The 17,009-nt window shown below is 40.4% G+C and overlaps 2 protein-coding genes and 1 long non-coding RNA gene across 4 annotated transcripts in view; 1 reads left to right on the top strand and 2 right to left on the bottom strand.

The window, feature by feature from the left end:
* LOC130994899 (uncharacterized) overlaps positions 1 to 17,009 on the top strand; it is an 89,233-nt gene that overhangs the window by 57,560 nt on the left and 14,664 nt on the right. The gene's annotated exons all lie outside the window — the stretch shown is intronic.
* On the bottom strand, positions 8,636 to 11,360 carry LOC130995027 (uncharacterized). The gene is made up of 3 exons (XR_009092011.1): positions 11,167 to 11,360; positions 9,392 to 9,454; positions 8,636 to 8,881 (listed from the first exon to the last, which is right to left on the bottom strand). It is a non-coding gene; the product is annotated as an uncharacterized LOC130995027 (long non-coding RNA).
* On the bottom strand, positions 14,763 to 16,222 carry LOC130994447 (putative F-box protein At5g52610). The gene is made up of 2 exons (XM_057919489.1): positions 16,097 to 16,222; positions 14,763 to 15,854 (listed from the first exon to the last, which is right to left on the bottom strand). The coding sequence occupies exons 1-2, from the start codon at positions 16,196 to 16,198 to the stop codon at positions 14,763 to 14,765; spliced, it is 1,194 nt and encodes a 397-aa protein (XP_057775472.1). The 5' UTR covers positions 16,199 to 16,222.

Below are 17,009 nucleotides of genomic sequence, written 5' to 3'. Positions count from 1 at the left end.
ATCTCATAGGGTCCTATAAAACGGGGTCTAAGCTTACCCTTTATGCCAAATCTTGTAATCCCTTTAGAGGGAGAAATCTTCAAAAAGACTTTATCCCCACACTCAAACTGCAAGTCGGTTCGACGTTTGTCGGCATAAGACTTCTGTCTATCTTGGGCCTCTTTAATACGCTGTCGAATCTGACGGACGATTTCAATCATCTCACCTACTGTATCTGGCCCCAAGATTCTTCTTTCGCCGACTTCATCCCAGTAAAGCGGCGATCTACATTTCTTCCCGTATAACGCCTCATAAGGTGCCATGGCGATAGTTGCTTGATAGTTGTTGTTGTAAGCAAATTCGATTAGTGGCAACACGCGCTCCCAATCTTCTCCTCTATCTAGCACAACAGTCCTTAACATATCTTCTAGCGTTTGAATTGTCCTTTCGGACTGACCATCGGTCTGCGGGTGGAAAGCTGTGCTGAAATTCAACCTTGTTCCCAATTCCTTCTGCAAGCTTATCCAGAATCTGGAGGTAAACTTAGAATCTCTGTCGGACGTGATTGTCTTCGGCACCCCATGTAAACGCACGATCTCCTTGATGTAGAGTTGGGCTAACTTATCTGATCTATACGTGATAGGGATAGGCAGAAAGTGTGCACTCTTTGTGAGTCTGTCTACAATGACCCATATTACCGTGTTACCTCGTCTTGTTTTTGGCAATCCTGTAACAAAGTCCATTGCAATATCGTCCCATTTCCATTCTGGAATCTCCAAAGGCTGTAACTCGCCGTAAGGTCGTTGGTGTAAAGCCTTTACTTGCTGGCAAACTAGACACTTTTCGACGAATAAAGCCACGTCTCGTTTCATTCCTTCCCACCAGAAATTCTCTTTTAGATCTTGATACATCTTAGTGCTTCCCGGGTGGGCGACATAAGGAGTGTCATGGGCTTCGCTCATGATCTTGTTCTTGAGTTCTTCGTCATGAGGGATGCATATTCTCCTCTCAAAGAAAATAGCATTATCGGCTTCTTCGTGGTAGTTCTTAAGATTTCCTTCTCTTATCCTAGCTCGTAATTTCTCCAATTTATCATCCTTCCTTTGAGCTTCTACCACCAATTTCCTCAAATTCGGTATAATCGCGACCACCCCCGCTATTGTAGCAGGTGGGTTTATCACCTCTAATTTCATCCTATCAAAATCTCGTATGAGCTCTTCTTCCTTTGTAAGGATGTATCCCAGTTTCAATGGGACCTTGCGGCTCAATGCGTCGGCTACTACATTGGCCTTCCCCGGGTGATAATTTATACCACAGTCATAATCTTTTACTAATTCGAGCCACCTTCGCTGTCTCATGTTGAGATCCTTTTGCTCGAAAAAGTATTTTAGACTTTTGTGATCGGTGTAAATCTCACACCTGACACCATATAGATGATGTCTCCAGATTTTTAGTGCGTGCACTACCGCCGCTAGCTCTAGATCATGGGTCGGATAATTCAATTCGTGTGGCCTAAGTTGCCGCGATGCATATGCAATCACTTTGCCTTCCTGCATCAAAACGCATCCTAGTCCGTTCTTTGATGCATCCGTGTAGACCACATACTCCTTGTCTGGTTCCGGAATTGTTAGCACTGGCGCTGTAGTTAGCTTTTCCTTGAGCAGCTGAAAACTTTCTTCACACTCGTTAGTCCATGTGTATTTAATTCCCTTTCGGAGCAATTGCGTCATCGGCCTTGCTATCTTGGAAAATCCCTCAATGAATCTTCGATAGTAGCCAGCCAATCCCAAGAAACTTCTGATCTCGTTTGGGGTAGTTGGCGACTTCCATCCTTGTACTGCTTCCACTTTGGCGGGGTCCACCTTAATACCTTCTGAAGATACAATATGTCCCAGAAATGTAACTTCTTTGAGCCAAAACTCACATTTGTTGAATTTGGCATAAAGGCGTTCATCCCTAAGAGTTTGCAAAACAGTTTTCAGATGTTCCTTGTGTTCTTCTTCATTCTTGGAGTAAATGAGGATATCATCAATAAACACCAAGACGAATTTATCCAAATAAGGATGAAATACTCTGTTCATGAGGTCCATGAACACAGCTGGTGCATTTGTTAGTCCGAACGGTACAACTACGAACTCGTAGTGACCATATCTTGTTCGGAAAGCCGTTTTGGGTATATCTTCATGTCTAACCTTTAACTGATGATACCCAGACTTCAAATCGATTTTGGAGAAAAACACCCGCGCCCTTGAGTTGGTCGAATAAATCATCAATTCTGGGCAATGGATACTTGTTCTTAAGCGTTAGCTTGTTCAGCTCTCGATAATCGATGCACAATCTCAAGGTTCCATCTTTCTTCTTGACAAACAGCACCGGCGCTCCCCATGGGGACACACTAGGCCTGATGAAGCCTAGGTCCAGTAACTCTTGTAACTGGATTTTCAACTCTTCCAATTCCTTCGGGCCCATTCTGTACGGTGCTTTTGATACCGGCGCCGCTCCTGGCTCTAGATCGATGGTGAATTCTACTTGTCTGTCAGGTGGTAATCCTGGCAAATTTTCTGGGAAAACATCTTGAAAATCCCGCACGATCTCTACATCTTCCATTGTCTTTTCGGTCTCAATTCCCCCGTTCAGGTATACGAGGAAGGCTTGGCAGTCTTTCTTGTTCATCATCTTCCTTGCCTGTAAAGCTGAAATAGTCGGCACTCTGTTCCTCCTGCATATTCCGTGGAAACTCAAAGCGTCCCTTCCTGGAAAGTTGAAACCGATTTTCCGCTCTTGGCACAATATCGTGGCATAGTTCTCCGCTAGCCAGTCCATTCCCAGGATTATATCAACGTCCTCCATCGATATAACATGCAAGTTGTTTGCTATAACCTTAAACGATCCTATGGTCAGTTCTAGGTTCGAGCAAGCATGTGTTACTACTGCTATTCCTCCTATTGGTGAAGAAATTCTCAAGTCCTGATTAGTCTTTTCAGGTTGGAGCTTTAAAGTTTTTACACATACACTTGCAATAAAAGAATGCGAGGCACCCGTGTCGAACAGAAGTATAACAGGTGTGTCAAGTAATGTGCCCATACCTGCCAAATTCCCTTGGTTGTTTCCTTGCTTATTCTTGTGCAAGGCATAGGCTCTTGCCTGTGGAATTTGCGGTGGACGTGCCGCAGGTCGATACTGCTGCTGTGGTGGTGGGTAGAGTAACTGTTGGCCTTGGATAGCTCTGAGTGGTTGTACTTGGCTCGGCTGATTCGGCCCTCTCATTCCTCCTTGAGGTTTTCCTTGGCAGTCTTTGGCAAAATGGCCCTTCTGGCCACACTTAAAGCAGGTATTGCTGCCAGCCAAGCATATGCCGTGATGTGACTTGGAGCATTTGGGACACAAAGGTGCCCTGAGCTGGCCCTGATTGTTTCCAGCTGATCCTGGATTGACTGGTCGTCCTTGCCATTGCCCTTGTGGCATCATGTTTCCTTGCCATGGCCTCTTGTTATCTTGGTTGTTGTAGTAACCCCTATTATTGTTGTTGTTGCCATCCCATTTTCTCTTCCCACGATCGTTGTTTCCCGAAGCTTGAGTTTGGGTTGGGCGGTCTTCAGGCATGGCTGCTTCAACATCCAGGGCTCTGCTAAGTGCCTCAGAGTGGGTGAGATTACCATGACCAGCAAGCGCCATCTTGATCTCATGCCTAAGGCCTGAACGAAACTTCTCGGCCATCTTTTCATCAGTGTCGATCAGATGAGGGGCATAGCGAGACATGTCGCAGAAAGCGCGATCGTATTCCGTCACGGACATCTTGTTTTGTTTCAGATTGAAAAACTCCGTCTCTTTCTTCTTTCTGTAGCTCTTGGGAATGTATTTATCGTAGATTTCCGTCTTGAAGTCTTCCCAAGTCAGGTTTTCCAATTGTTCGAGGGTCATTGCCCTCTTCTTGGTTTCCCACCAAAAATCTGCCGACCCAGTTAGTTGGAATGCAACACAAGAGAGTCTCTCTTGGTCAGAACAGTAAAGAAAGTCGAAAATCCTTTCCATTGCTCTAATCCAGATTTCGGCATCAGTCGGGTTGCCGGTCCCGTTGAATGTTGGCGGGCTCTGTTTAAGAAAAAGTTCCTCAACCCTTCGTGGGGGTTCGTTTGCGGTTCCCACATTGTTTCTTGGGGCTCTTCTGGGAGGCATTCTGTGCTTCAAAAATAAAAGATCCTCAGTATATTCCTTACCTCAATTCATAACATATTCCTCTTGATTTAATCATGAAAGCATCATAACAAAACATCTAAATCCTTATTGATCACAAGAGGGTACTAGGACAACTCAACAATTGTAAGGCTCAATTCTTGAACGATATCAAAACAAAGTGGTGCAGAAAAATTTGTTGAGAAATTCAAACGAATAACCAGATGGTAGAAAGGAGTAACTACTAGGTCGAACAAAATGATCTAGAGTAAAAACTCATCTGGCTTTTCAACCGAAAGTTGAAACACATGGGTTTTCAACCCAAAATACGTCTACTGATATTTGGATCATGTGGACTGGCTAGGTCCAACATCATCACCTTCCAGTCACACGGGAGACATCATCCCGAACTTAGAAAGCCGTGGACAACTATTCATAATAATAAAACTCAAGTTCGTACTGGCAAACCAAAAGCTTAATTTAAAGTTCTATGTCCTATTGAACCCAAACCCCCGCTATAACATGTACACAAATATATACATATATATAGGCAAAGCATACTGTTCTTAAAATCTATCGTGTACTAAAAGTCGATTCGGTGTTCCATCGCGTGTGAACATTTGAACGTAGAGACTATGCTCAAACCCTTGATGCAGCGTTTACCTTGAATTCGTCTTGTATCATCATCCCGTATTTTTCCTTCAACGCGTACATGTCTTTTCATTCCTCTTTGTAGTTCAAAAGAACCATTGTTTTCTTGTGGGAGTTGAAATGCTCTAAGTTCTCTTTCATTCTTCTACATCATCACTTTAAGAATCTAGATTGTAGAGATATCCTACTAATCCAACAGTCTATGTTCTTTTAGAATAGTGATCATGCAACTTATAGCAATCTATGTTTTCTGGGGAAAGCATGTGTCAATTCTCTATCATTCTTCTCTTATCATAACATCATAACTGCAATGATATGCCATGAAAGGCAAAACATTCAACATTTCATCATAGCATGCTCTTTACATAAACATTTTCATGAAACAGTTTAGAATAATAACATCTTTAAAACATTGTAACTGTAGTTACCTTTTTCCTTGATTGAGCACGATGCAATGGAGTGTTGAGCGGTGTCGTATGATCCCACATATGTCAAGTGAATCAATCTAGACATGACTTTTTAGAAAATGGTTTCTAGGGCCAGAGCAAACGAACTGCTCTGATACCACTCTGTCACAGCCCACTATCCCAATGACGGGTTAACCGGGGTTATGACTTGGGTGAACAATAAGAAATGGAAATTAAAAGGGATTTATTAAATAACCAACATTAATAACAACAAACTAGTGGTTATATATATATACCACTAGTTTGTTGTTATTAATGTTGGTTATTTGGTAAATCCCTTTTTAAATTTCCATTTCTTATTGTTCATCCAAGTCATAACCCCGGTTAACCCGTCATTGGGATAGTGGGCTGTGACACTCCCAGCATTGCTGCCTCAATGCATAACGCTTTGCTAAGCGACTCCACGTAAGACGATCCACCATGGCTTGCCCAAGCCATTCTAATCTCTTGCCTCAGTCCAACACAGAATTCTTTTAACCATCTTTCCATATGTGTCTACTTGCTCTAGCGCATATCTTGACGTATTGCAGAACATCATGCCGTATGGAGTAATTGTTGTTCTTCTTTGCTTCGGATTGTTAAATTCCATTTCTTTCTTTTTGCGATAGCTTTTGGGTGTATACTTGTCATATATTACAGTCTTAAACTATTCCCACCTTAAAATTCCTAACTACTCAATTGTCATTGTCTTCCTCCTTGCTTCCCACCATAAGTCAGTTGAAAGGATACGCGAGACGTTCCTGTGTAAGAAATTGAAGATGCGCTCACTAGCTTCTCAGCCTTCGTAGGATCTCCTATCTTATCGAAGACAAGTGGATTTTCTCGTAGAAATAGTTATTATATTCTACATTTTTGTTGTATGGCTAGTGGGGCTTGTTCTGGCCCCGGTACTGGGCCTTTTCCATTATCTTGGGGAATTTTTTTTTTTTTTTTTTTCCTCTCGGACACCCTCATTTGGTGGCATACTGATGAGTTGACATATAGTCATTAACGCATTATAAAACATACAGATGCATATCATCACTTCTGTAATTTGTTTCTTGATTTTCAAATCTTGTTCGGACTCTTTCTCATGCAAGTATATAAGTAACACTTGGCAGAAGTGACTTGCCGCAAAACACCAAATAGGTTGCTGAATAGACATAGGAAATTTACATCAATAAAGACTATTTCATTAACATTTGGATATAGATCTACTCATCTATCCAAGTACTACACGTGGTGGGCTGGTTGTCTAGCAGTTATCACAAAAGAACTTAGTCACATTACGCCCTGTGAACCAGCGTTTCAGTACTAGTACTAGTCAAACAACTAAGCCAGCATAAGGGCATAAAAAGCATCAGAACAATCAATATTTCTGAAAAACACAAATAACGTTCTACTAAATCCATAAGAGATGGTCTAGTTGGATCACGTGCTTGACCCTTCGGTCGAGGCATACGTGCTAGATGGATTTAATCTGGTGAATACTTGTTTGTCTTTAGGTCACCGGAAATCTACTAACAACTAATAAACCACAATGATTTAAATCACAAAAGACAATTTGGCAAAGTGTTTCAACAATTTTGTCAAACAATTGAAAAGGAATGACCTTAGGGTAGAAATGAATTGACTAAAAGGTCGAAACGAAATGACCTAATAATTTGAACCCGCTTGGCTTTTCAGATGAAAGTTTAAATATATAGGTTTAGAGACCCATATATGACGACTACTGAGATTTTGGTCATGTGGACTGGCCAGGTCCGACACAACTACTTCTCAGTCACTCGGAAATACTTTTCCGAACTTGGCAACTCTTGTTCATTGGCTGCAAAAGGTATATTTGGTCTAAAATCACCACTTTCTTCTTAACATCTTGAACATGTCCTTGAGAATATTCTAGAGCTTCTCAAACTTGGAGTCTGTCTCCTAGTTTAATGCAATCCTTAAACATCTTCTATAGGCGAAATAAGGTAGGCTCGACCTTACTCAACAATCTTCCTCTACATGATCTTTATGTAGTACTCCTAGTACTTAGTGTTTTCTTCACATAGTGCTTGAAATGCAACCATATAATTTGAAGTACTCTTCCGTGTTATCGCAAAAGACCTTCTGAATCATCACACATTCAATAAGGAAATAGCCTTTGCTCATCTGAGCAGCTTTATAGGGTATGTGTCACCATATGTAATGCTAAGTCATGGAATGACCTTAGTCAATGCTCTTATTCCGGCTACCAGGCTAAATACCTAATCCAAGACGTTCTAACTGAGGCGATGTCCTCGATAGGTTAAGGTATGTATACTTATCTTGAGTATATCCTTAGGGTCTCATTAGAATCTTAATTCATTTGTCTCAGCATTGATCCACTGTCGGCGCTTCTAGCTATTATTAAACTCTGAACTATCTTCGAGAACTTCCCTCGTCTTACCCACTTGCGTAAACTTTTATGATCAATCATAATGGTCGGTAATTGTCAGTACCCATATCACATCTCGTCTTTCCAATTCGTAGTAGGTGATCGTAATCAATAGGGATTCTCAGTCATGTCCTCATCTAATATGATAGGTACTGTAAGCAGAATGGTTCCGAATACCTGAAACTATAAGCTGATAGCTTTAATCGAATTATTAACATCATATACAAAGCATTTTGACCCCTGGTAAGTCTAATTATGAAGTTCATTGATGAATCATGAAAGTTATCCTCAAGTCATAGCTAGTGATAATCGAGGCTAGAAGGGAGTCTCAACTTATTAGGGATTAGCTAATTGGTTACATAAGTCATACTCATCGCTATAAGCAATATCATACTTAAACTATCATTGAATAAGGCAATAGTCGATTAGGTGCTCCGTCTCGTGTGAACAACCTGAATGAAGAACTATGCCTGCTTCAGTGATTCGTGCGTGGCACTCCGCTTGCACTGCTTTCATTGGATTCTCTTCCTCTTTCTTAGCTCTTCACCATTGCTATAGTGAAAGATAATTGAGTTTCTAGTTTGTATTGTTCTTCTTGTAACAGTGATCATGCATTCTTAACGCATCTAAGTTCATTGAGATATCTAATCAATCAATAAAGCATAAAACTTGAATGTAAGCATCAGTACATTCATATAAAACGTGAACTTCTCAATGTTTTAAAATCATTACCACCTTCTTTCTTGCTGAGCATGACGATGTGATGAAGTGCTGAGCTTTTGTCGACTGACACTTTTATACTAATATCTAATCTAGGGCTAATTGGGTAACTCTTGGATTCAGAGCAAACGATCTGCTCTGATACCATTCTGTCACGACCGAACCTAATTAAGGATAATTAAATCGGGGAAACCGTGACTAAGGGAGGGAGATTAGAAGCGGGGATAGAAAGGGGGTGAATAAATAATGAAGGCTCGAAATCAAATCATTGTTAAGGAGGGACAATCATAAGATAACTGTTGTTTAGTCACAAGGACTCGATTAACTCGTGAGTTCGGATGAACCCGACTTAGCTTAAAGACATATTACTTGAGAGTATGCAGCGGAATAACATAATCTGATTACATGTATGAAGACATGTATCCAAGAGTCCATTTTAAACTCATGACAAAAGCTCCGCTCATCACTTCATCTTCATCAGCCATTGCTCAACCTGCACATTTAGAAATATATGCAGGGCTGAGTACAAAAGTACTCAGTGGGCACGTATGCCTAAATATACACATCATTGCGTAAAAACTATAAATTGTCATGCCATCATAAACAGTACAGCAAGGGAGTTTTGGCTAAAAGGTCCAAGCTTACTAAATTCATTTGTGATTCTTAAAGTTCGTCTGCAGACTAAGTTCTCTTGTAATCTATCATATCTGGAACTTTGTGCCGGAGAGGTGGCCACCTCTCACGGACACTTGACCGGCCAACCCGCTAGATGACTCACGGTCACTGGTGTACACTAGTCCTGGCAGGATAACTATCAACTGCTCAGGACCCGAATTCGATTGCATCATTGGCAAAGCCAAAGCAGATAGATATCATACTAAAATTTAAACATTTTATGGCAAGACAATACTTGAAATAACTTTAACTCAAAGATTTTATCATGAAATAACTTGCTTGAACGTAACATTTAAACTCATTTGATATATATGAAAGTAATGCCCACCTGATAGCAAAGCTTTGCTACAGTTCAGTAACCCCTTGACTAGTTCTTACTCTTGCGCTTAACCTTTAATGCGAGAACATAAGGTCAAACCTTAACTCGATGAAAATTCTCAAATAAATGAGAATGCGTAAAATAAATATGCATGACTCATATTCCTTTAATTAATAATCTAACTATTGGATTAAAGCTCGTCTTATGATATCGGATTATTAATCTTAATTAATCCACCCTTCTTAGGATATTCTAGCCCGCTTACTAATTAATAACATCGTCTCAATTTATCAGTAATTAAAAATAATTGAGTCTAATTCATCGATTAACAAATCTATAATTAATCTCTACTTGGGCTCAATAGTTAAAGCAGTCCAAATTATTAAAAGAAGTCTAGCATTTTCAGCCCATCAGTCTGGGCCCAAATAATTAAATAATGCTAGCCCATTGCTAATCCATATAAGAATTCCTTAGCCCAAAAACAAAGAAGCCCAAATTACCATAATTTCGGCCCACTCCTCAAATAACTCTTAGGTCCAATCTAACAACCCATCTCCCATCTCTCTTCTCACATTCACGGCTGCACACGCAGCCTTCTCCTCTCACCTGAAAACTACCGCCGCGGGTGACCTTCTCCGGCGAGTCGTCGCCTGCCTTCGTCGGCTCTGCTTTCGCCCCTGACTCCACCCCTCTCTCTCTGTTTCTCCTCTGCGATTTCCCCTTCACATTTTACAAATTGAGCCCTAGCTCTTTTCTGGAGTCGCCGCCGTCACCTCGGCTCTGAAAATCCGGCGACATCGCCGCCTTCTGAAGTCCGACCCATCGTCCGTCCTCTTCTCTCGCCGTCTTCACCTTCCTCAGTCTCGACGAAGCAACCCAATCGAGCCCTAGGTTCCTTCGGCTCAGGCGACATCGCCGCCACTTCCCGGGCTCGATCACGCTTCAGATATTCCGGCGGAGTCGACGCCGTTCTTCGGCTTGTGCCGTCTCCTGAAAACTGGCGTCTCTCCTCTCACTTCACAGATGCGAGGTAGAAAGAAGGTGAGCCCTAATTTCCCAAATCAGAAATCGCCTCCACCGCCGTCACCGAGTAACCGGCGAGCGGGGCCGCTTCTGACGCCGTTCTGAGGTCCGACGAGGTCGGCTCCTTCCATCGCTGTCAGTGCTGGGTGAAGGCACCACGAATCACCGCTGTTGTTCTTCCGAGCTATGGTGAGGCCGACGCACCATCGTTTCTCCTCTCAATTCCGCAATTTCAGAAATACACAAACTCAAAAGAATTGAGCCCTAGCTTCTCTTTCCACAAGGCGTCGCCGCTCTGTGATTCGGTGAGAGTCATCGTCGACCTGTTATCGCGAAAGGCCGCTGCCTTACTCGACTTCGGGCGAGACAGTAAAAGCTTCACCATCGTTGCTTCCCCTCGGTTTGACGGAACAGGAAGTCACCCCTCTCCCGGTTTACAGAAACAGGTACAGCAAAGTACCTCTCCCCTTTCCCCAAAAATGCTAAGTCAATTTAAACGCTATGGTTATTATGCAATATGAATCATCTTCACACCTTAGGGATTTCATGATTCTCGTGGAAGGGAAAGAGATTTCTAAAGCTATTGTTCATGAGTCTAGTGAGCTCTTGTTTTTCTATAATCTTGTGTTAGTGAAGTCTGTTGTTTCTATATGGGAAAAATGATTATGTTATTTATGCTTATTCTGAATTCTTTAGAAAATAACATACTTGTTGGATGATATGCAAACTGGATTCGAAATAAAGGAGCTTAGTATAGATACCTTGCAATTGTTTTGTGTTGGTAGCTGATGTTGTTGATTGGATTCAATGAGATGAAAGCTGAAACAGCAAATATTGTTTCTTGACAATTTCAGGAGGTACTAAAGAGGAATGGAGGAAATTCGAATCAAGACTTACCTCTCAAGGTTTGGCAGCAGAAATCATCTTACTCTCTCTCAAATCTGGTGTCTAAGGGAATGAATGAAAAGTGTTGTTGGCTGATATGTTTATTTGAAGGAGTGCATTAATGGCTATACTTGAGTAGTCTACTAAAATGGCTGATTTTGTTCCCACACGCATGCCTTCCCTTTTCTTTTCTTGATGTAGTAGGTAGGAAGTTTGGTTTGTTTTCTTGATGTAGTAGGTAGGAAATAGGGATGTAGTGAATAATAAGTTGTAAAGTTGTGATGTGATGAATAAAATAAATCATTCTCTGTTGGTAAATCTATATATGTTATTAATCTCGGGTCTTGCTAAAAATACAAAATACTCTAAAAATTCTCATATTTTGATTGTTGACTTCTCATCCATTAACATCGTGACTTGTAGAATAAATCTAAATTAAATCTGTAGATTTAATTCACTTCACAAGCTGAAATAAATCCACGACTCGAGTGATAAAGGTAAATACATAGAAATGATATTTCTATTGCAAGTAAAAAAAAAAAAATAACTTGACTTTACTAAGTCAGTTATAAATCTAAAATTATAAATTATTGACTGGCTCAATAATTCGATTGCGATCATAACATGCAATTGCATTAAATTCAAATATCTAGGCTAACTTAACAGGAAATTAATCACTGGATTAAAAATAACTGAGGATGCAATAATTTAAATATCGCATTTACTAATCTTAATCATAAAATAAAATAGCGGGCTACTACATTACGGGTGATAGGAGGAGTCCATAGGTAGCACCGTGCATCTGCGCGTTGATGAAGGCATGAGAATGGATAATGAAGCACCACCGCCGGCACACGAGCCTCGCTCTCTCGTAGAGATGATCGGCCGGAAAACGGAGGAGGATTTCGAACAATAGGTCAGTGGGGAGGGACTCTATATTTGTTGGCCTCTCCTTTTTACACCTCCGGAAATAATAAGCCCGACTTCTATTGTATATCATCTGCTTTTATTGAATACAGATATGTCATATATATATATATTGTCAGAAACATGTGTTCTCTACAAATTTTTGTTTTGTATATATACAAGTGTTTTATCAGCCCAAAACTTAAATGCGTGCTGAGAATAAGACAGCGATATGCATGCATATCAATGCTTCTTTATATTATACTCTTACCTAAATTTCAAAGAAATATTTTTTGTTATGAAACATATATGCATATGGAATTTGAGGTGTAACCTAATTTTGAAAGAGAGGCATGTGCATATCAAACAAGGGAAAATATGAGGGAGTGCTTACCGATTTTCTACTAAGAATGTCGGAATGAGGATCCGAAACGCTGCAGCAGCGGCGCGGAGGCGGCGGCTTGCGGAAGACTGGTTTCTTACGAGGCATTTTAGCTTTTCTATTTCCGGTGAACTCTGTAGAACGCCGCGGCGGAGTAAATGAATTATGTGTGCTGAAATAAACCTAAAACGACCCCAAAACATGGCCCATTCTAATTATCTAATTAAATAAATATAGCCCGGCCTATTCTCCGAGTTGAGATTCAGCGTCCCATAATTTTATATATTTCATTATGTTCCATGCTTATATTTATTATTTTAAAAATATATTTTTAATAAATAAAAGGGGTAATTGCCTGTAAATCTCAAACTTGACCCACTTTCTCGTTTTGCACCCATACTTTAAATTCAGGCTATTCAGCCTATAAATTCCTTAACTTTGTTAGTTTTCTGATTTTGCACCCGATATTAAATTACTTCCAAACCACATTTGACGTGGCAATATTATTTTTGACGTGGCACACACACGTGTCTCAGAAATAATTGAACGACCTCCTTTTGTATAGATAATCAGCCATGTTAATTATTTAGTATTTCCTCATTTATGTTTAACCCTAATTTCTTCCCTCATTGCTCATCTCTAAAAAATCTCTGGTTCCCCCCAATTTCTCAATAAACTATGATTTCTTGACAAATAACTAGACTATATATGCTCGAGCAATATAAGTACACAAGCATATATGCTTAAATGAAATCAGTTCTAAACTAATTAGAAATTAACTAATTCAAACTAGTTGAAACTAATTAGTACACGAGCATATATGATTGAAATTAGTTCTAAATTAATTGAAACTAATTGAAATTAGTACACGTGGGGGGAAGAAATCTATTCTCCATGAATTTGTCGATGAATTACCCAAACCAGAATATCTTTTCTCCATGTCAAGAGAGTTTCGAGAGAAAGGAAATTGAAGAGGAGATCGAGAAATTTTTGAGAGAGAGAAAATGGGAGTAATTCAGTGTTGGGTGCAAAATCAGAAAACTAACAAAATTAAGAAATTTATAGGCTAAATTTAAAGTATGGGTGCAAAATGAGAAAGTGAGTAAAGTTTGGGAATTTACAGGCCATTACCCCAAAATAAAATTTATACTATGAAATATATTGATGTAATAAACTGAGTGATTGGACTATCCCAAATAAGTGTAGTTCATTACCCAAACTAAACAACAAGTAGTAATGAATTCAATTAATTGAACACTGAACCTCTCGGAAAGTTCCCTCAATCCATCGGTTAGTCGGGATACTCTGCAAGTGGACCTACGAAAAAAACCATCGGATTTCAAAGTAGCACGGTCTAATTCGCAAATGTCACCCACACGTTTAGCATATTTTTTCACAGTAGCAGGATCACTATAACTGACTCCATTAAGTTCGCCGCCATAAAACTCAACGGTTACACCTACTTGTTCAACACTATACTTGGATTCACTCACCGTCAACAGGAAAGGACAATGTGGCATACTATTCTATACGATGAATGTGCAGCTAGGAGAGTTCTTTACTTGAAGACTTCAGTTTGGCCTACTTGAACTAACGACCATAAAGTAAATAAAAGTACATTTTACCCGATCTATTCGAAAGAAATCCAATTGTTCAACCTCCAAAAGTACCCAACCAAACATGGACTGTGGTGCATTGCAACGTCTAACCCTTTTCATTATACATATTATATATGTAGACATAGAGTCTACACTTGTATGAAACATAGGTTTTGATTGGTTGTTTACACTCTTCTTTGATCTAAGTCAATTTTTGGCTAGCTCGTTTGATAATGTTGTTGGGTACATGAGTTATTGGAAAATTAATTAATTATCTCACTTCTAAGCTTGTAGTATTACTTTATTTCATTCAAAATATTCTCAGAGAATATGCGTTGACTTGCTATTGGCCGTGAGGTCACCGTCTGTCCATTCAAATTAAAGTGATCATAAAAATTCCATCTTATATCATCCTTCAATACTATCATAATATTCGGCCAACATAAGCTGATGTGTCTTGAATAAAGAAATACATACTATATCTGCAAATAATCTGAAAAGCTATAAACAATAATGTATCTCTATATATGATATATAAGCTCTTTTAACTAAACCAAATAGAAACAATAACGATTCTAATACTCTTTTAACTTAGCCATATCAGATTATTCTTATGCGGAAAAGCTTCATAATAACCACTAGTATAGGATTCTGGTAGCTCTATGGAGTGGAGTTGATGCGTATCAAGATTGTAGAAAATGCAACGAGGCCGCCATTGCTTCCCAGAAAAATAGGTACCAAAACGAAACGCCAAAACCTGTGGATATTTAACCCAACCAAGTGGCACAAGAACTTGAGGAGCATCTTTAGGAGCCAACTGTTGAATCCTCCATTCCTCAGCTCCCAAGTCGACGTTGGGCAGCGCCTTCCGCCACTCGCCCGTCTCTGCCTTCAACTCCCAAACCTCCCACGACAGATACCCACAAGCAACCAGGAGAGACAGACACCTCCCAGTTGACAGATAATTATAGGCACTTTCATCGTACTGATAAGGGGCTTCACTCAGTGTAATGATCTCCGTCTCCACATCCAGCGTCACGCAGTATCTCCCCCTTCCCCAATGCATGAAACCTTCAGTAGTCAAGGGAGCCTCGTTGAAGAAAAATGGGCTGAGATGGTGGGGAACCTCGACGTGCCTCCAGGACTCATTGACTCCAACAGTGAGCACGTCAAGACCATAGTCAGTTTGTAGGCGTTGTGGCGAGTGGCAAACAGTGTACCGTGCAATCACTTTATACGCCAAGGAAGCTGCAGAGTATGCAAAACCATACGTGGGCCAGGCATAGGTTGCGCCTCTAGTCAATCGTGGGAGGAGGAGTGACTGCTTCTTTGCTGGATTCACGAGGCGAAGGAGGCGATCTTTGAAATCAAACTCCAGAGCCAAACCGTTGCAGCTGGTTGCAAGAACTTCCAATTTGGAGATGTGATTTAGGTCAGATGTGTGGATTCCACCGTCTGCATCGGCTGTTACATAAAGTGGCAGAGTATTACTCCAGTTTAGGGGTGATAGGAGGAGTCCATAGGTAGCACCGTGCATCTGCGCGTTGATGAAGGCATGAGAATGGATAATGTGGTACCACCGCCGGCACACGAGCCTCGCTCTCTCGTAGAGATGATCGGCCGGCAAACGGAGGAGGATTTCGAACAATAGGTCTGTGGGGAAGGACTCTATGTTTATCTGCAAATTTTTGTTGTGGAACAGCATCATCAATCTACTAATCAATCGACTAACCAATTCTATAATTTGTATATGTGTTTTATCAATGTCTTTTTATATTAATCTCTCATCTATATTTCAAAGACAATATATTTTGTTATGAAACATATATGCATACGGAATTTGAGGTGTAACCTAATTTTGAAAGACATGCATGTGCATATTATTATCAAACAAGGGAAAATATGAGGGAGAGTGCTTACCGATTCTCTACTAAGAATGTTCGAATGAGGATCCGAAACGCTGCCGTCGGTGCAGCAGCGGCGCGGCGGCGGCTTGCGGAAGACTGGTTTCTTACGAGGCATTTGAGCTTCTCTATTTCCGGTGTAAAGCGCGGCGGCGGAGTAAAAGAATTACACGCGGTGGGCCCAAATATATGCCAGCAGTTTCCCGCCAAAACCGAAAATAAACCTAAAACCCTAAACATGGCCCATTTAACAGTAGACGATCCCCAGACTTTTTGTCTCATTTCATTTGTGTTGTTTGTATATATTCTCCCTCACTCACGCCGTGCCAATTTTTCCTATACACAAACTCACCCGAAAATGGGAGTAAATGCCATTATTTGCGCCTAAACTTCGTTTATTTCCAGAATCGACGTTCAAGTGTTGAATGTTTTGTCTAATTCTCCGTTGGTTACATCGTTTTGACAATGGATATTGAGACCGAGATCCTTACAAAGAGTATAATCCCTTCTTTTTCTTGTACTCCGTCCCCAAAATAAGTTCCCCTTTGTGGACGGCACGAGTTTTAAGAAAAAGTGGTAAAGTGTATTGATAGTGGAGAAAAATATGTTATAATTAGTATGGAGAGTGGTGAAAAAGTGAAAAAAAGTGTTATAAGTAGTATTGAGAGTGATGAAAGAGTAAAAAGTAAGAATAAATAAAGTATTATTAGTGGTGGGGTAGTTGTCCAAAAATGAAAAGAAAGAAAGAGAAACTTATTTGGGGACGTCCCAAAAAGGAAAAATAGGAACTTATTTCAGGGACGGAGGGAGTATTATCTGTCAACGGGGAGGTTCGTATTAGTGTTGATTAGTAATGGAGATTTGACGTGGTATGTTTGGGGGATGAAATCAGAAAGTGGTGAATGGAGATAGCAAACTGTTTGAGTGAA

The sequence above is a fragment of the Salvia miltiorrhiza genome, chromosome 7 (genome assembly GCF_028751815.1).
Source record: "Salvia miltiorrhiza cultivar Shanhuang (shh) chromosome 7, IMPLAD_Smil_shh, whole genome shotgun sequence".
NCBI classification, from domain to species: Eukaryota; Viridiplantae; Streptophyta; class Magnoliopsida; order Lamiales; family Lamiaceae; genus Salvia; species Salvia miltiorrhiza.
Note: the sequence above shows the minus strand (reverse complement) of the source record. Positions and strands in the feature narration are given on the sequence as shown.